Source organism: Stenella coeruleoalba (genome assembly GCF_951394435.1).
Source record: "Stenella coeruleoalba genome assembly, chromosome: 8".
Lineage (NCBI taxonomy): Eukaryota > Metazoa > Chordata > Mammalia > Artiodactyla > Delphinidae > Stenella > Stenella coeruleoalba.
This window is the reverse complement of record NC_137154.1, coordinates 54654678-54674508: the sequence shown is the minus strand read 5'-3', so window position 1 is coordinate 54674508 and position 19831 is coordinate 54654678. Positions and strand designations below refer to the sequence as shown.

Sequence of the window (19831 nt, the reverse complement as noted above, 5' to 3'; positions counted from 1 at the left end):
ACATTCCCTTGTATGTTATTCGTTGTTTTTCCCTTGCTGCTTTTACTATTTTCTCTTTGTATTTAATTTTTGGTAGTTTGATTAATATGTGTCTTGGCCTGTTTCTCCTTGCATTTATCTTGTATGGGACTCTCTGTGTATCCTGGGCTTGACTATTTCCTTTCCCATATTAGGGAAGTTTTCAACTATAATCTCTTGAAAGAATTTCTCAGACCCTTTCTCTTTTTCTTATTCATCTGGGACCTCTATAATTTGAATGTTGGTGCGATAAATGTTGTCCTAGAGGTCTCTGAGACTATCTTCAATTCTTTTCATTCTTTTTTCTGTATTCTGCTCTGTGGTTGTTATTTTCACTATTTTATCTTGCAGGTCACTTATCCGTTCTTCTGCCTCAGTTATTGTGCTATTGATTCCTTCTAGAAAATTTTTAATTTCATTTATTTTGTTGTTCATCATTGTTTGTTTGCTCTTTAGTTCTTCTAGTCCTTTCTTGTATTTTCTCCATTCTATTTCCAAGATTTTGGATCATCTTTACTATCATTACTCTGAATATTTTTTCAGGTAGACTGCCTATTTCCTCTTCATTTGTTTGTTCTGGTGGGTTTTTACCTTGCTCCTTCATCTGCTGTGTGTTTCTCTGTCTTCTCATTTTGCTTAACTTACTGTGTTTGGGGTCTCCTTTTCACAGGCTGCAGGTTCGTAGTTCCCGTTGTTTTTGGTGTCTACCCCCAGTGGGTAAGGTTGGTCAGTGGGTTGTGTAGGCTTCCTGGTGGAGGGAACTGGTGCCTGTGTTCTGGTGGCTGAGGCTGGATCTTCTCTTTCTGATGGGCAGGACCCCATCCAGTGGTGTGTTTTGGTGTGTCTGTGACCTTATTATGATTTTAGGCAGCCTCTCTGCTAATGGGTAAGGTTGTGTTCCTGTCTTGCTAGTTGCTTGGCATAGGGTGTCCAGCACTGTAGCTTGCTGGTCATTGAGTGGAGCTGGGTCTCAGCATTGAGATGGAGATCTCTGGCAGAGCTTTTGCTGTTTGATATTATATGGAGCTAGGAGGTCTCTGGTAGACCAATGTCCTGAACTCAGCTCTCCCACCTCAGAGCCATAGGCCTGACACCCGATGTGAGCATCAAGACCCTGTCAGGCACACGGGAAAAAGAGAAAAATGAAAAAAATGTATATATCGTTGCTCCCAAAGTTCACTGCCTCAATTTTGGGATGATTTTTTGTCTATTCAGGTATTCCACAGATGCAGGGTACATCAAACTGATTGTGGAGATTTAATCCGCTGCTCCTGAGGCTGCTGAGAGAAATTTCCCTTTCTCTTCTTTGTTCTCACAGTTCCTGGGGTTCAGCTTTGGATTCGGCCCCGCCTCTGCATGTAGGTCACCTGAGGAATTTTGTTCTTCGCTCAGACAGGACGGGGTTAAAGGAACAGCTGATTAGGGGTCTCTGGCTCACTCAGGCCGGGGGGAGCAAGTGGTACGGAATGTGGGGCGAGCCTGCGGCGTCACAGGCCAGCATGACGTTGCCACAGCCTGAGGCATGCCATGTTTTCTCCTGGGGAAATTGTCCCTGGATCACGGGACCCTGGCAGTGATGGGCTGCAGAGGCTCCCTGGAGGGGAGGTGTGGGTAGTGACCTATGCTTGCACACAGGCTTGTTGGTGGCTGCAGCAGCAGCCTTAGTGTTTCATGCCCATCTCTGGTGTCCGTTTGATAGCCGTGGCTTGCACCTGTCTCTGGAGCTGGTTTAGGCCGGTGCTCTGAATCCCCTCTCCTCGAGCACCCCGAAGCAATGGTCTCTTGCCTCTTTGGCAGCTCCAGACTTTTTCCTGGAGTCCCTCCTGGCTAGCTGTGGTGCACTAGCCCCCTTCAGGCTGTGTTCACACAGCCCACCCCAGTCCTCTCCCTGGGATCTGACCTCCGAAGTCCGAGCCTCAGCTCCCAGCCCCCACCCATCCCAGCAGGTGAGCGGACTGGTCAGCACCGATCCTCTGTGTGGGAATCTCTCCACTTTGCCCTTTGCACCCCTGTTGCTGCGCCCTCCTCCGTGGCTCTGAAGCTTCCCACCCCCACCCCCGTCTCCGCCAGTGAAGGGGCTTCCTAATGTGTGGAAACTTTTCCTCCTTCACAGCTCCCTCCCAGAGGTGCAGGTCCCATCCCTATTCTTTTGTCCCTCTTTTTTCCTTTTTCTATTGCCCTACCCAGGTACTTGGGGCATTTCCTGCCTCTTGGGAAGTCTGAGGTCTTCTGCTAGCATTCAGTAGGTGTTCTGTAGGAGTTGTTCCACATGCAGATGTATTTCTAATGTATTTGTGGGGAGGAAGGTGATCTCCACTTCTTACTCCTCCGCCATCTTGAAGGTCTCCTAAGGAAATAGTTTAAATCGGAAGTATTTTAAGTGAGATAGTTAGATGTGCATTTTAGTCTAAACTACCATCTTAGAAAGATTCCTCTGGAAATTGGGTCAGTGTAGTGGGGTGAATTCATATGTTTATGTCTCCTGCTATACTAAATTTCTTAATTTCAGAAAAGATACATAAAAAATGAATTCAAAACAGTGCTCCAAAACAAAAACAGGATGTTAATAAACCATTGTCAGGAATTCATGGAAGGTAGAAAGCAGATAAGATCAGATTGATTGGAGCAGAGGAAAGCACAGCTGCTGTATGTATGTGGAAGACAAATTTCCTAGGAAGATAAGAGTAGCTCAAGAGAAAATGGTCTGAGAGAATATATATAAAAAGCAGGAAGGAGGGCTTCCCTGGTGGCGTAGAGGTTGAGAGTCTGCCTGCTGGTGCAGGGGACGCAGGTTCATGCCCCGGTCCGGGAGGATCCCGTGTGCCGCAGAGCGGCTGGGCCTGCGCGTCCGGAGCCTGTGCTCCGCAACGGGAGAGGCCACAACAGTGAGAGGCCCGCGTACTGCAAAAAAAACCAAAACAAAACAGGAAGGAGTCTTGGGTCATCTTCAAGAGTAAATTAAATTCTGTAAGTGAAACAGCAGGGGCAGTGTCCATGTTACAGTGAGCAAAAGGTACCAGAAGGTTGATCCTAAGCTTAAACCAGATACTTGTCTGAAGAAGGTAAACTGCCTACTTGAGGAAAATGCCTAGTGTGGTACAGGGAGAGAAGAGAGAGAAGCAGAGCAGAACTGGAGTTAACTACAGATCTCTACAACAGGCATAAAGTAGAGGAAAAAGGAGAAGTAGCTCTGCAGTGGAAGAAAATACATTAAATTGCTGCATCCCAAGGATAAATTCCTGATGCTTTTGATAACTGGGAAGAGAGGTATACATACTCTTCCATGGCAGCTCACCCTGAAGTGATGCTTGCCAGTTACCACATCTGTATAACTCACGTACAGACTGCATCAGACCTCCCATTCAGAGGAAGGTACAGCAGAGAAATAGACTTACACAACTACAGAGGAAACTCATGCTAGTCGAATACACTAGTTAATATGGTTTTTCACTGATAAATATGAGGGGAGAACCAAGGATCTCTAGACATTTGAGAGAAACAAAGCGTTAAAGAGAAGGACCAAGAAAAAGAAATAAAACTGACCCCAGAGGAAATTGATAATTCAGGAAAGAAAGTTTTAAAAAATCTAATATATTGAGAGGTTCTATAGATGTTGCATCCACAAAAACACTGCAGGTAGATCAATCAGAAGATAAAAAAAGAATTCTTAGAAATTAAAAATATAGTTGAAGAAACAAATTCCCAAGGATTAAAAAATGCATGTAAGAGTGGATTATTGATATAAAATATAAAAACACATAGAAAATATGAGAATAAGGGACACAGAAGATTATTCAAGGAGATTCAGGAAGAATTAGAGGATTAGAAGATTAAGATTATTGTTTTTTAAGATTATTGTCTTTGAAATTTCTGTATTGGAGTTTCTCTGTGCAATGCTTCTTCATTTTTAGTTGGCTTCCCAGTTTGGTGGAGTCCATCTTCCAGTAGCTTTGAGAAAGTAAATATTTAATATCTTTCAGGTCTCAAAATGGAGCGCCTCCATTCTATTCTACCATTTGATTGATATTTGGCTGAATATGGAATTCTGGGTTGAAAATAATTTTCTACCAGTATTTGGAAAACATTGCCCTTTTGTCATCTAGCTTTCAGCATTGGCTATTCAAATTCAAAGCTATTTATTCCTGCATCTTTGCATCTGACCTATTTTTTATTTTTCACTTGGGAAGTTTGTAGCATCTTTATTGTCACCACTGCTTTGAAATTTCATAATTACATCCCTATATTCACCTACTTAATTTGTGAGGAGCTTTGTGGACTCTTTCAACCTGGACTCAAGGCTTCAGTTTTAGGAAATTTTCCTGAATTATTTCGTTGATGATGTCTTCCCCACTTTTCTTTGTTTTCTCTTACTGGAACTCCTGTTTTTTTAGACTTCCTGGACTGATTCTCTGTTTTTAAAAATATTTACTCTGTTTTACCTTGCCTTGATTTTGCAGCATAGATATGTAGATTGGTTTTCAGGTTTGCCTACCGTCAGCTTTGGAATCATTCTCCTTGACAGTTACTGCTCATCCATCAGTCATTGCCTCCTTTGCTAATCTTGCCTCCTATCCTGTTCTCTCCAGCCTTTGGGTTTAATGCCTTTAAAAGGCCATTCGTTTATTATAGTTCTAGTGAGGTTTTAAGAAATAGATGCCTGTGTTCAATCTGCCATCTTTGTCAGGCATTCCTGAGGAGTTTTCACTTTTAACTCCTTATATATCTGTATTATATGAAATGTATAATGAGAACCTACTGGTTTTACATATAATTTAAAAATTTAACTTTTAAAAGGCAGCATTATTGAGGTATTATTTACATACCATAAAATTCACCCATACTGATTGTACCGTTCAATGATTTTATTAAATTTATAGACTTGTGCAACTATCACTAGTCTAGTTTTAGAATATTGCCACCACCACAAAAGTTCCCTTGTACTCGTTTACACTTCATTCAAACTCCCATGCCTAACCCTAGGAAACCACTGATCTTCTTTCTGTCTGTATAAATTTACCTTTTCTAGACATTTTATATAAATGGACTTGTATAACATGTAGTCTTTTGTGTCTAGCTTCTTTCACTTAAAAGCTTGCGAGGTTCATCCGTGTAGTAGCGTGTATCAGCATGATTCCTTTTTATGTCTGAGTAATATTCTATTGTATTGATATACTACATTTTTTACATTCATCAGTTGATGGGCATTTGGCTTGTTTCTTCTTTTTGGCTATTCTAATGCTCATACTAACATTCATGTACAAGTTTTGGTGTGGATCTATGTTTTCATTTCTATTTGGTATATACCTAGGAGTAGAATTTCTGAGTCATATGGTGACTCTATGTTTAACCTTTTGAGGAACTGCTAGGCTGTGTTCCACAGTGGCTGCACCTTTTTAAAGTCCCACCAACGTTAGGAGGCTTCTGATTTCTCCATATCTTACCCCACATTTGTTATTGTCTGTCATTTTTTAAAAATATTTATTTATTTATTTGACTGCATCGGGTCTTAGTTGCAGCATGGGGATCTTCAGTGCCATGTGCGGAATCTTTTTAGTTGCAGCATGCGGGATCTTTTAGTTGCGACATGTGGAATCTTTAGTTGTGGCATGTGGGATCTAGTTCCCTGACCAGGGATTGAACCTGGGCCCCTTGCATTGGGAGCGTGGAGTCTTAGCCACTGGACCACCAGAGAAGTCCCTATTGTCTGTCTTTTGATTATAGCCATCCCAGTGGATATGAAGTTGTATCTCATTGTGGTTTTGATTTGCGTTTCCTAATAATGATGTTGAGCATCTTTTCATGTGCTTTTTGGCATTTGTTTATCTTCTTTAGAGAAATTTCCTTTCTGTTGTTTATCTCTAATTTAATTCTACTGTGGTTAAAGAATACATTTTGTGTGTTTTCAGTCATTCAAAATTTATTGAGATGTGTTTTATGGCCCAGCATATGTTCTATCTGAAGAATTACCCATAAGTGGTTAAAAGTAATGTGTGTTCTGTAGAACTTGGGTGGAAAGTTTTGTGCATGTCAGTTAGGTTGAGTTGATTGATAGTGTTGTTAAAATCTATATCCTTGCTAATTATTGAGACCTCTTTCAGGGCTGTCCAGAAACTTTTACTTTCTGCTTGGCTCTTCCGAAGTTTTTATGTACATGCACAGAGCCAGGCATGTATGACTAGTATGGGGCCTCTCTCTAGTGTCTGCTGTACCTTTGGCCAGAATTCGTTTGCCTTATTCAGGATTGCAACCTCAGGCTAGTAGTGGTTGACACTCTCCTGCTACTACCTCTGGGAGGTCACTTCCACTGGTGGCACCACTGGGCCTGGGCATTGCCCACTGCTTCAAATGAATGTAAGCTCTCTTGGGTCCCATAGTCACAGCCTACCTCGTTCTGGAAGAACCCCTCCTCTGATGGAGCTAGGGTGGGATGGATGGGAGCAATCCTGGGCCAGAACGTCAGAGATTCCTATGTTTCTACCCAAAGTTCAGCAGTTTTAAAATCATAAGCACTTCTCAGTAGTATAGGTAGGCACCTGGAGGTTTTGGGAACACACCAAGCATGTCCCCTTCTCTCAGAGTCTTTGTGTTTCTTCCATCTGCCAGGAATATTCTTTTCCCAGAGGGTCTGATGGCTCATTTTCTCATTTCATTCAGGCCATTAGAGAGGCCTTTCCATGACTACTGTATGTAAAGTAATAATTCCCTACCCGCAACCATTCTCTGTTCTCCTATGTTTATCTTATTACTGCCTGGTAGTTTGGTGATTAATTTTGACTGTATCTTCTTCTCAAATGTAATCCATAAAACCAGGCGCTTTATCTAATTTGTTCTTCAGTATAGCCCCAGAGCTTTGAATAGAGCCTGGTACACAGTGAATGAATGGGTGAGTTGATGTCACTTCTTAAAAAAGAGGTTTGTGGTTATTAAACATAATGATAATTTAATTGATTCCTTACATCTTTCTAGCCCCTTGCCATTTACAAAGTGCTTGTATACTCACATCACTTCATTTCTTCCTCCCAGTGGCCCTCTGAGGTAGGCGGAGAGCTTCTGTCATCACCTCCATTTTATGGATGAGAAACTGTAGCTTAGAGTGGGACAGCCTTGCCAAAGAACACAGGGATAAGAAATAAAAATCTGGGACAAAAACCTAAATCTCTTGATTCTGGTAGTTGTTAATACTACCACACAAAGCCATCACCTGTGGAAAACAGAGTGTGTTGCTAAGGTGATGAAATCCCCTTCTTTATAGAGTTTTAGGAGGCAACAAACAAGTGTTTAGAGTCTACATTAGTCAGACCGAGGGCCCTTCTTCACCTGATGATGAAGAGGCTGCTGAGTTAACCTCATTCTCATTTTGGGTTCCTAGTTAAATTTTGCTGAGTGAACTATTAGGGAGAAAAGAAATTAGAGCAGAAAAATATCAAAACATGTGCTTTGACAAGGGAAGAACCTCTATTGGATTTTAGAACTAAAAGTGACTTAGGATCACCCCTCAAATTATACCTGTCCTATTCTTCCACGTTCCTTGAGTGATGAAACTTGAGACCCAGAGGATGGATTCATTGCCTGTGATCACCAAAGCTAGTTGCTTACATATGCCTGTCACTGGCAGTTTTCTAGTTATGCCCTGCACTGGAGGCCCTGTTAGAATCTATGAGCTTGCCAGTTTTCTTTATCTTAGTATGTCAAATGTAGTAAAGACCAGGCTCCCACACAGTAGCTCTAGACTAGCATTTGACTAGACAGTTCCTTCACTTATCCCCTGTCATTCTGACTCCTGACATTCCTCTCTCCAGAGGCCCCAAATGGCAGCAGAAGGGAATTGTCCCTCTGTCTCCTGCATCATATGGTGAGCTTCTTTAGGACATGGGCCATCTTTTTCATTTTTGTGCATTTATATCAAAAGCATTCATCACAGTATCTTACTGAGCACAAAGCAGATGCTCTGAAAATATCTGAAACTGTTGAATTATAGCAATATATACAAAAAATCCCTTGCTTCTCTGGCCCTACACTGTAACCATTTAATCTCTATCAAAAATCTCATGTTTTGGAGCTATTTTGTCTCTTGAATATGTGTTATAAACAGTAATGGTATGATCTTTTTGCCTGGACCTGCCCTAAAACCTGCCAGTCTTAGCCCAGCTTTGGTACAGTTTACATGGGAAAATCAAGTTGCTGAGATTATAGCATATTCAATTAGTGGTGCTGGTAAGGTTCATTCCAGGACAGGGCAAAAGCTTAGTGAAATAGATAGCATCCAATCTGGGGAAAAACTCATTGTCTTCTTGAGACAAGGGTCTTCTGATGTTCTGTATCTTCAGGTTGAGGCAAGGGCACCTGATGGCATAATGGTTGCAGTAGGTTTTCGTAAAGAAAGGAAAAGGAGAGGGAAAGGCCTCTCAGGACTTCCACTTATCGTATCAGAAAGGACTAAGGAATTACAATGATAATCTTTGTGAAATCCCAAACTTTTGATCCCTCCCCTGCATTTTGTACTTTATCCTCTCTTTAGCATAGAGAGTAAAATTCATAGAAGGAGAAGGAACTATGATCTTGTGTTCAGGGTTTGGATTGGGCTAGGCACGTAGAGAAGCTGTAAGCTGGTTTCCCCATCCACAGTTAGGCTTTGGGTGGGAGAAGAAAGCCCCCAAGGGCCTGAGTGGGGAGTGGTATCTAAAAGAAGAGAGGGAAGGTGGCTGAGTTCCTGAGACTGGCTACAGAAAGGTGGAGATCTTGAGGCTGATGTGTGTTTCAGAAGGAGTGTCAGGAGAAGGTTTCTTCTGGGAGATTGGTGACTCTGGTAGCTTAAGTTGCATGTCAACTGGACATGATGAATCTGGCTTTTCTCCACTGTGCAGAACGTGAAGACGGTGTCTGAGACCCCTGCAGTGCTACCAGTTTCAGAAGATGAAGATGATGATGATGATGCTACCCCACCTCCAGTGATTGCTCCACGCCCAGAGCACACGAAATCTGTGAGTCTTTGGGGACGTGGGCAGCTTTGTGATATATTAGAGTTTGGAGGGGGAGTGAGGGGTGGGTGCTGAGGCCTAGAGGTTTAATAATCTGGTAGCGGTCCTTAGATTTTGCAGGTGGTGAAATCACCAAATTACCTTGATTGAAAGGTATTTTCTGTATGATTAAAGACAAGAAGTGGTGTATTTATTTATCATTAGTTTGCACATAGTCCCAAAGTGTCCTAGATAATTGGTCTTTGTACCAACTTAGGCCTAGTTTACTTAGCCTGTTCACATACAGAAAGATATACAGAATTAATGTTACTTAGTGCAAGACTAACATAAATTATTCCAGTCTCCTGGGAAGCAACATATTAGTCTGCTATAGATCTTTTCTTCTCTGTTAAATGTGCAGTGTTCAGCCTCTTAGTACATCATTGATGATACTGTAAGACTCAAGAGAATTTATAAAAACATTAGTGCTATTAATATGCTGGACATCAGGAGTGCCTTTTTTTTTTTTTTTTTTTTTTTTGCGTTACGCGGGCCTTTCACCACCGCGGCCTCTCCCATTGCGGAGCACAGGCTCCGGACGCGCAGGCTCAGTGGCCATGGCTCATGGGCCCAGCCGCTCCGCGGCATGCGGGATCCTCCCAGACTGGGGTACGAACCCGTGTCCCCTGCATCGGCAGGCGGACTCTCAACCACTGCGCCACCAGGGAAGCCCGGCAGTGATTTTTATTTAACTTCTTTTGAGGTTCTTGCATCTCTGAATAGCCAGGTCCCTCTGCCCTCACTTGGCACAATCTGCCTTTTACATGGTTTAGCATCATTGAGCACTGATCTCTCATCAGATGATACTCTACTAGTGTTGCTTTGTTTGGACTTTTTATTATGACAAGAGCTTCATAATGAAAGAATGATCTAGGGCTTAAACTCTGTGATAATACAAAAAAAGATTGTCTCTGGATTAGAGAATTCGTGGAAGTGTTCAAGCAGATGTTGGTTGACTGACTATGGAGATGCTGTGGAGGACATTCAGGGGGATTAGATGACCTTTTAGGATTAGAATTTATAAGCAGAATCTGTGGAATCACCCTTTCTGTAGGCTACAAAGTCACTTTAAGGAAAATAAGCTTCAAATTGGAGCGTTCTCAGGATATCTCATATTGGTATGTTTTTTTGTTTTGCAAGTATGTTCATTTAAAAATTTTTCGCACTAAACCACGAACTCCTGTGTGTGTACACACACACACACACATACATTTACACACACATATATATGCAAGTACATATATATATATATGTATGTATTTGCAGTGCTTAACATAGCTCTTGGAAGGTTTTAGAAAGGCAGTTAGTATTGAATGAATTGATAAATTTGATCTTGATAGCATTCCTTTCTAAAAAGACATTGTTAATTCCTAATTTATAGAAGAAGCTGAGATTTGGAGAGGTAAATTGATCTACCCAAAGTCTCTAAGTAAGCAAAAGAGCTAGAACTGAAAGCAGGTAATTGACCCCAGGTCCAGGTTGTATTCCAGCGTAGCACAGTGGCCTTTTTATGTGAGCAGACCTGTGCTGGGAGCCAGAAAAAGAGAATTTTAGAGAAGGAAAAAGCAGGGTTCGTGCCCTTAAGGAGGCATGTCAAGAAAACTAAAGGAGGAGGAGAAGGCATGAAAGTACAGGTTTAGGTGCCAGGTATATAGTTTGTCTACATGTACAAGAATAGAAAATTAAGAAATCATTATGCTGGAATAGTCAGGAAAGAAGCTGTAGTCTCTGGTCTGTGTCTTGACTTATTGCTATTTCCACTATGTGGAAAGTTCTCTCCCTTTTCTACCTATTAAAATCATGTCCATCCTTCAGGATCCAGCTGAAGAATCCTATTTATTTATTTATCGATTCATCAAACATTTTCCTGAATGCTTGCTTTCTGTTAGGCAACTGGTTAGATATAGGAACTCAGGGATGAATGACACAGATTCCCTGTCTTCATAGAGCTTATAGACTAACCAAAAAATTGTGATATTTTTATGAAAAAAGGTGATAAATGCCTTGATGCATCTCCTGGGGAAAGGCAGTATAACGTATGATCACCTCTTCTGTACATTAATAGTATACAGTTTGCTCGTATCTTCTGACATTTATCCCTTTTGCCTTGCAGTTAGGACTTTCTCCAAGACTTCCTTCACAGGAATAGTGGATGGGGCAGCATTTTGTACAGCAAGGCAAAGAACAGATTCTCAGTCAATGTTTATTAAGTAAATGAATGAATAGGAAATATAATAATATTTGCCAAAATTTGAAAGCTTAGTGTCTTTTGGGTGTGATATTACTCATTTCACACATTAATTAATTTATTACCACAGCAGCTCTATAAGATAGGTATCACTAACATCACCATTTTACAAATGAGGAAACTAAAGCATAGAGAAGTTAAATAATCTGCCCAAAGTCATACAAGGTAAGAATAAGAGTTGGGGGCTTCCCTGGTGGCGCAGTGGTTGAGGGTCCGCCTGCCGATGCAGGGGACACGGGTTCATGCCCCGGTCCGGGAAGATCCCACATGCCACGGAGCGGCTGGGCCCGTGGGCCATGGCCGCTGAGCCTGCGCATCCGGAGCCTGTGCTCCACAACAGGAGAGGCCACAGCAGTGAGAGGCCCATGTACCGCAAAAAAAAAAAAAAAAGAAGAGTTGGGATTTAAGTCCAGTCAGTCAGTTTCCAGAGTCTGTGATCTAAATGACTACACCGTTAACTGCCTCTTAAAGAAGAACAATTGCAGTTCCTTCTCTGTGAGCGTTCAGGATTTAAAGAGGAAGTAACTCAAATGAAGATAATGTTGTGTTGTATTAGCCGTGGAAAGTACTATGGGAATACAGGATATTCATTTCAGCTTGGGAAAGAATAGACTTTTACAGATGAAGGAGATTCCCATCAAATGACAGAATGTCCTTTAAACTATTTATAATGAGAGTTGTCTAACTTGTACTGAATATCTTAAGTGCTCAGACTGTCACTAACCCTTGTGTGTACAGTGAGAGCAAGGAAGGCCATTCCGTCCTCACAGCCTGAGTATAGAGGAAGAGTAACATAGATTTTGACCTAGGAGAAGGGATGAGTTTACTGGGATTTGCTCTGTGGATGTTCTAACACACACATCTAAGACAGACTGGCCTTGCCAAATTTTTGCACCAACAATGCAGGTATACACACGGTCCGTGATTGAACCACTTCCTATTACTCCAACTCGGGATGTGGCTACCTCTCCCATTTCACCTACTGAGAATAATACCACTCCGCCAGATGCTCTGACCCGGAATACTGAGAAGCAGAAGAAGAAGCCTAAAATGTCTGATGAGGAGATCTTGGAGAAATTACGTAAGCACTTCCCAGGTTTTTTAATTTCCCTCTGGTATGTGACTGGTCAAGCACAAAGGTGGAATTCTATTGCTATAAAGATCTTGGTTCTGCGCTAGGTGTATGTGGCTGGCTGGCTGTGCTTTACATCTTAGCCAGACTGTGCTTCTCTTCACCTGTCCTTGCACCCGCCTCCTCTGTCTCACCAGCCCTAATTGGTATTAATGGAAAGGACTTTGGACTGGGAGACCAAAACCAAGCTCCTAATCTTAGCTCTGACACCAATTTGCTGTGTGACCTTGAGGGGAAGTATCTTCCTTTCTGTGGGCCTCAGTTTTGCCATATCCAGAATATTTTTTTTGAAACTGTCAACTCTCTCATACCTCTGTGTCTTTGCACTTGAAGTACTTTCTGTTGTAACCCTTTCTTGACTTTCTCTCCCTGGCTAATTCCTACTAACCCTGTAAAAATTAATCCAGATATCACTTCCCTTCTGAAGCCTTTCCAGTCTATATTTTTGCCTCTTTCTGTATCACCACAGTTATTATATTTTCATGGAACTTTATACTTATTGTCTGTCTCCCCTGAGATTAGAGCTTCTTGAGAGCAGAGACTGTCTTAACTGTGTCTCATCTATCTCTTTATTTGTTGCATTCAACATAGAGCTTAGTACATAGTAAGTGAGCATGTTAAAATGAGTTAATGTCTGTTGAATGAATGGATTTTAAAATGAATGAATAACTTTTAGGAGTTTAGAATTGGATTAGAGTACTATGAATAAAAGCGGTAAGGAGATGAAACTTTTGGTTGCAACTTAAAGAGGGAAAACTAAGGACCTGCTTAGTGTGGTTTTTAGGTATTGGAGATAGTTCTTTAATCCTTGCCAGCTCAGCATTTGGGAAAATATGGGGCCTGTTTTGTATGTTGATCTGGGAAAAACTGATTCATGTTCTCTGTTTCTTTCAAAGGGAGCATAGTGAGTGTGGGTGATCCTAAGAAGAAATACACACGGTTTGAGAAGATTGGACAAGGGTTAGTAGGGGCATTTTCTTCCCTAGAAAAATGACTTAAAATTGTGTGTGCTGGTATATATGATTTTGCTTTTGTTTTGCCTCTCATAAATCTTGTTCTGCCTCTCATAAATCTTGTTCTTCTTTCTCCACCTCACCCATCTGAAGGCGTTTTGTTAGGCTGACCTCAGGTTTACAGAATTATGTTTAATATGTGAGATGTGCCATTAGCTGACATGGTTGCTAAAAATACACCTGTGGTGAGAGTGAAAAACCCATTTATTTTCTTGGCACAAAACCTTCTTCCCAAATTATAGCTCTGCTTTTCCAGATTAACCCTGTTTACCTGATGCTGAGACCTACCAGCTCTAACATGAAATGGAAGACTCAGAACTGCAGACTCTTCTGCTAGTATAATGGGATCTGTTTTTCTAGTGGATGCCAGAATTCATGTCTCCTGCTCTCTGATTTCTTCTCTGCATCTTGTATACTGCCCTCAATGTACTGAACTCAGCAAATCTTAACTGAATTCCTGTTAGGTGCTAGGCACTGTGAATACAGCTATGAATCAGTCTCTCCCTTCAGAGACCCCATGGCTACAGAAGGAGATAGACAGTCAAACAAAAAATTATAATATACTGTGATAAGTCTTAAAAGTGGCCATTATTTTGAGTAAGAGAAGCCAGATACAAAAGAGCAGATGCTGTATGATTTTATTTATATGGAGTTAAAGAACAGGCAAAACTAATGCTAATATAAGTCAGAATAATCATTGCGTCTGGGAGGGGAGTGTTGATTGGGATGTGGCAAGAGAGAACCTTCAGGGTTGATCGTGATGGTGAACATGTAGGTGTGTACGTATTGAAAAATCATCAAGTTGTGTACTTGAGATTTGTGCAGATTAAGTGAGTTATACCTCTGTATAAAAAAGAAAAATAATAAGATTTCTACAGATATACCCAATTAGCTAAAATTAAAAAGAAACTGAAGAAAAGTGTCTGGCTTGTAGAAAGCTCTCAGTGTTACTTGAGTGAAAGCATTGTTGTTAATGAAGTAATTGAAGCTTTCTGTTTTAGTTTTCTTTTTTATGCATCCAAGAACTTCTGAAATAAGATAAAGTAATGCATAATATACTGATGTTTTATTTGTACAGTATTCTACAGCTTACATCTGTTATTTGCATCTATTGTTTAATTCAATCCTCAAAACAACCCTGGACTTGAGTGCATCTCATTTTTTCCTGGTCTGGTGCTTTTGTGAGTCTGAACCGGTATAAGGTAGTTAACACCTTGAGAAGAAATTGTTTTGCTTGCCTCAGAGTAATCTGGGATGGTATTTCCTTTAGATAATTACATTGAGATATTAAGAATGTAGCAGAAAGGTACACAGACAAGTGTGGGCAAGTCAGGTCCTATCTCTGGACTTCAGTTTCTTCATTTAAGCGAAAGGGGCTGTGGATTCAGGGTCTTTCACCTCCCAAACTGCTGATGTGTGTGTTCAGATGTATAAGGCCCATAAATAGGCACTATCTGCAAAAGTTTTTTTCCTTGCTTACTTGACAGGTGTGTTAGTGCTAAGGGAGGAATGCAATATGTATTAAGCACCTATGCTGATGTTTCCACATTCCATGATTTTAAAACTGTACATGGCACACAAATAAGATAAATTAGTACCATTATAATTTTGCTTGTTTTTTTTTTCCCTTTAAGACCTGAAGGTTTTTTTGACCTGGAATTCATATGTCTAATCATATGTCTATTTGAGGCAGAAACAATCAGGAACTAACCAGTGGGCCTCAATAGCTTCTGAGCCTCTGTAATCATGGAGACACAGTCTCAACATGTCCAGTTCCCTGAGGACTGGGCATATTTGCCCTTAAAGAATGGTATATCTGGTGGGATAGGGGAGAATGGGGACAGGAATATAGACATCAGCTTTATGACAGAAGATGTCTAGAGGTAGGATGATCAGGCAATGGGGAAAAAACTGCCAATGCAAAGCATCCCATCCTTATTTGATTGTCCATATCTTATGATGCCAACTTCCTGACATGTAGCTAGGATCCTAACTAAAGAGCTGTAGTTGGGAAGCTGGTGACCATAATTTCTGTCTTCCAGGCAAACTTACAAGTGACTTTTCCCCCGAATTGACCTGACTTCCCTGGGAAGCATAATCACAGAGCTTGCCTAGAATACATTTTTGCAGTACATAGAATTTTAAGTTTCTTTCAATCGCATCATATAAATCTGACATACTGACATGTAAGGTTACAAATATTGTTGCATATCACTCATCTACAAACACACAGGGTTCATGGTTATAGGCATAAAGTGTGGTTTTTAGTCATTTAGAATGGACATGATTACTTTCCTAGCATTATTCCTAGTATTTCTCTGCCATTCTTCGTCCGTCCCTCCTTTCTTCCCTCACTTCCTGATGGCCACTAGAGCATATATTCTCTTTACTACTACATACTGCCTCTCATGAGAGTGGAGTGGGAGAGGCAATGGGGAGGATTATTTTTGCTGCTATTTTTATTAACACTTGCATTGCCAGATTGTGTGTAGAGCTTCATTTGACAAATGTCACTTCATCTAACACCTGTTTTTTTCCTTCCCCCACCTGTTGTTCAGTGCTTCAGGCACTGTGTACACTGCAATGGATGTGGCCACAGGACAGGAGGTAAGTATCCACCACCAACTACTACTCCTTCAGTTCCACTGTTTCTTTTTTCTTTTTGTTAAGTTTTTGCCCTTCTTAGCTCAATAGGGACACTTCTAGTTTCTCAGTATTGCAGACTAGAACTCCTTAACATGATGAGATTTACAGATTTTGGAAAAAGTCACTGTGCCTACAGTGCAGAGAAGAGATTGGGGGAGATAAGAGTGGAGCAATGAGTCAGGAGGTTACTGTGTAATTCCATGTGAGAGATGATGGTCTGGACTAAGGTGGTAGCATAGTATGAATGGGGAGAAGTGGATGAATTTGAGAGGTACTTAAGTAGATATGACAGAATTTGGTGAATGTGAGGATGGCTCACAAGTGAGTGGTACTAGTCAAGGAGAAAGAACAAAGGAGGAGGTACAGATTTGAGGAAGTTAGATGTTGCCTGAGAGACTTTCTTGTGAAACTGCCTGGTGAACAATTATTTTTACAAGTCTGGTGCTTGGGAGAGAAATCTGATATAGAAGAGATTTAAACATGTGTCTCTTGCCTCCCAATCTAGTGGTCCTTCCATTGCTCTGTGCCCAGGATTCCAGTAGACATTGAAGTCCTCATTTGGAGGCACCTCTTTGTCTCTCACATTTCATAAGCTGGGAAGGCTCTGACCTTATTGCTAAGGCCTGATAACCCAAGCTCTTATCTTCAGCAGAAGAAGCCATGAAGGGAATCTAGAAGGCTTGAAGTTTCTTTGCATTGTACTCTTTGGTTGCAGAGCAGGAATGTTGGAAGGTGGGTTGTATATGGGAGTTGCCTGGGGAAGATCTTAGCTCAAAAGACTAATGGGGCTCAGAGCTTAAGAGAGGCACCTCCTGTTCCAGTGAGAACAGAGTTGGGCTCTTCTGAGGGAGGCTACTAGGACCTGCTTGTATATGTTTGGTGGTTGAAACCCCATGGTGTACTGGAGAAGTCATGGTTAATAGGGACAGCACGTACCTCACTGTGCTCTGGTCAGGCTTTTACAAGTGTCTGAGCCAAATATTGAGGCTCCATCGAGGGTAAGTCAACTTAAAAAAAAAACATTATTATGTTTAAAGATTTATTAATTGTTCTTTGATGTGAGAATCCAATAACCTAGATGTTTACCTTTACTTACTTATAAAACCTTGGGGAAGTCATTTGACCTCCTAAGCCTGAATTTTATTTATTTATAAAATGTGCATGATAACATATACCTTACAAAATGTGAATGAGTTGAGTGAAGTAATGCATGCGAAAATATACCATAAACTAAGAATTACATATATATTAATATTTATTTGTATGTATTTATTTATTCTACAGAATGTTTACTGAACATTTGCTTTATGCTACACTTTGCGCTAAGACCTATATGAAAGATTCAGGCATTAAAATCATATATGTAAATGTAAGAAACCATACTTTCTGTTGTGTACATATAAAACTCCTATAATGCTGACAGGAACCTGTGATAACATAATGGTAAAGAAGGAAGGATGGTATCATTCTGCTGATTTTAAATATGCTGTATTGGAGGTAGAGATAGAAAAAAGGAGGTTATATTAAATATTAATATTAAAAAGAACCCTATGAGGTAGGTAATATTATTTCCTTTTTACTGATGAGGAATTTGAGACTCGGGTGTTTAGTAACTTTGGCCGGGTTGTGCTAATAGCAGTTAGCAAGGGCTGGGTTAGAATCCTTTGATTCTAAAATTTTAACTTGTGCTTTCTGGACTGCAAGGCCGCAGCAGAGCTAAGGTTAGGCACCATGGCCCCTGGTCGTGTTTCTGGCCTCTAGGACCTCACAGCCCTTGATGGGAGGCAGGCTGGTGCTGGCCGGTTCCTGGAAGGCCTGGAGGCTCCATGTGTGAGCAGCTGGCCACAGGAAACAAACTTGACTTCACTATGTGCCTGCCCTGTGGTTACAAAACTATGAATGGAAGGGAGTCCATTAGGGTGGCTAATGCAGTGTAGCCAGGAAGGCCTCATTTCCTCCCCCAGGGAGTGTAAATCTTTAGTGGAGCTGGCGAGATACTCTGTGTTTGTGAGCAAGTGCCTATTGGGAGTTATCCAGCTGAGAAGAGGAGAGCTATTGTCTGTCTGTCATATGTAAGAAGATTAGCATATTAGTGCTGGAAATCCTCCAGTTACAGATCCAGCAATTAATTTTCAAGCCCATTTTTTAGAGGGAATGTGTGTAATAGAGAAAACTGGAAGAGGCTTTGAAGTCATATGAACCTGAAAGCATTGATTATGACCTTGGGCAACTTTCTTGTAAGTCTTAGTCTTCATTTTCTTCCCTGAAAACGCAGATAATGATTTTTGCTCGACAGGCTTGTTAGGTTTTACAGAGATAATGTCAGTAGAGCACCTAACACAGCGCTGGCACAGAGCAGGCATTCAATAAACAGTAGTGGTGGGAGGGTGGTTTGTTTTTGCTGTCATTCCTGCTGATAACATTGTCACTCTTGCTGCTCTGTGCCAATTACTCATCAAATGCTGTTATGACAATGATTAGCATTTTCATTGTTGTCTTACTGTATTATTTACATTTCTTATGTATGAGTAACACATTGACCACTGTCTCATTTAGTTCTCAGAACAATCCTGTGAGGAGGGGATTCAGGGTTGGGATTATTATCCTCAGTATTGATAAAGGGACCGAGGCTCAGAGAGCTTGTGACTAGTCAAGGTCAGTAAGTGACAGACCCAGCCCCAGAGCTTAGGCCCCCAGAGTTCAAGTCCAGTTTTTTTTCTGTTATAGGAGTGCTATCTGCTGGCCTGAATAGGAGGGATCTGATTAGGTGAAGGGCATTAGCCTAGCCCACAGTTAGTAGCTATTGAAAAGGATTCCTGGTGTCTTGCCACCCCTGTTATCCACAGGCTGCCTCTTTTCTCCCTTGCTGCTGCAGCAGTGACCTCTGTGAGGTTCACTAGCACTGTCCCATCCTCCAGGATGGCCTGAGGAACTGCAGAGAACCCAGATCTTAGTATGTGTTGTAAGGGCTTACAGTCTTAATGTAATGTGTCTTTAGATCACTGTGTTCCTCTTCAGACATTAGAAAAAGCTAATCATCAGCTGTTATAGCAAGCTGCAGCCAGACCAGAAGCCTAACCTGATAGGAGACTCCACTCCAAAGCAATTTTTTCTCACTTGGGGCAGGGAATGGAGGTGATCAAAATGTTTTAAAAAAATCATTTCTATTCTTACTGATGAACTGGCTCTTGGCAGAAGATTGTTCATACTTGATTGAAGAAATAATAGAATTTGGGTTTTTTCCATAAAAGTTGAATTATTCATCCTCTACACTTCTTGCTGATTCTGGAAAGACTAATTTTAGTTGTTCTGTTAGGTGTTCGTGTTCTTGGCTGTTATTTCTAGAGAATAAACATTTAGGAAATAATTTAAAGTCTACTCCTGTAGGATAGGGCAGCCTATTGCTAATGCTCTTTGTGGTTTAAAAACAAAGTATTTATCAACCCACTCAATTCTGTCTTTTCCTCTTCATTTCTGAAAAGATTTGCTGAGCACCCACTGTGTGTCAGGCCCTGTGCTTGGCACCAGGGATTCTGAGCTTTCAAATGAGCTCTCAAGCTTCTCGAGAGACACACCCTAACTAATCATCATACAATTCAGTATGTGCTGAGTTCCACAAGAGAGGTATAAGTATAATCTTATGGGGCTTTAAAGAAGGCAAAAAGCCTATCTGGTTTGGAGAATGAGGTTTCTTTTGGTCTGATACAAAGTATAAGAAGGTTTGGAACATGTAAAAACAGTGGAGCAAGATGTTCTA

At 41.1% G+C, this 19831-nt stretch overlaps 1 protein-coding gene across 10 annotated transcripts in view; it reads left to right on the top strand.

The window, feature by feature from the left end:
* PAK1 (p21 (RAC1) activated kinase 1) overlaps positions 1 to 19831 on the top strand; it is a 298535-nt gene that overhangs the window by 118366 nt on the left and 160338 nt on the right. For all 10 annotated transcript variants that reach the window (XR_013829588.1, XR_013829589.1, XR_013829590.1 and 7 more), the window contains exons 6-9: positions 8883 to 8999; positions 12190 to 12364; positions 13312 to 13375; positions 15987 to 16035. Coding sequence is in view for 6 of the 10 variants with exons in the window: in XM_079930716.1 (XP_079786842.1) it covers positions 8883 to 8999; positions 12190 to 12364; positions 13312 to 13375; positions 15987 to 16035 (405 nt within the window). In the remaining 4 variants the exon portion in view is untranslated. The remainder of the gene's footprint in view (positions 1 to 8882; positions 9000 to 12189; positions 12365 to 13311; positions 13376 to 15986; positions 16036 to 19831) is intronic.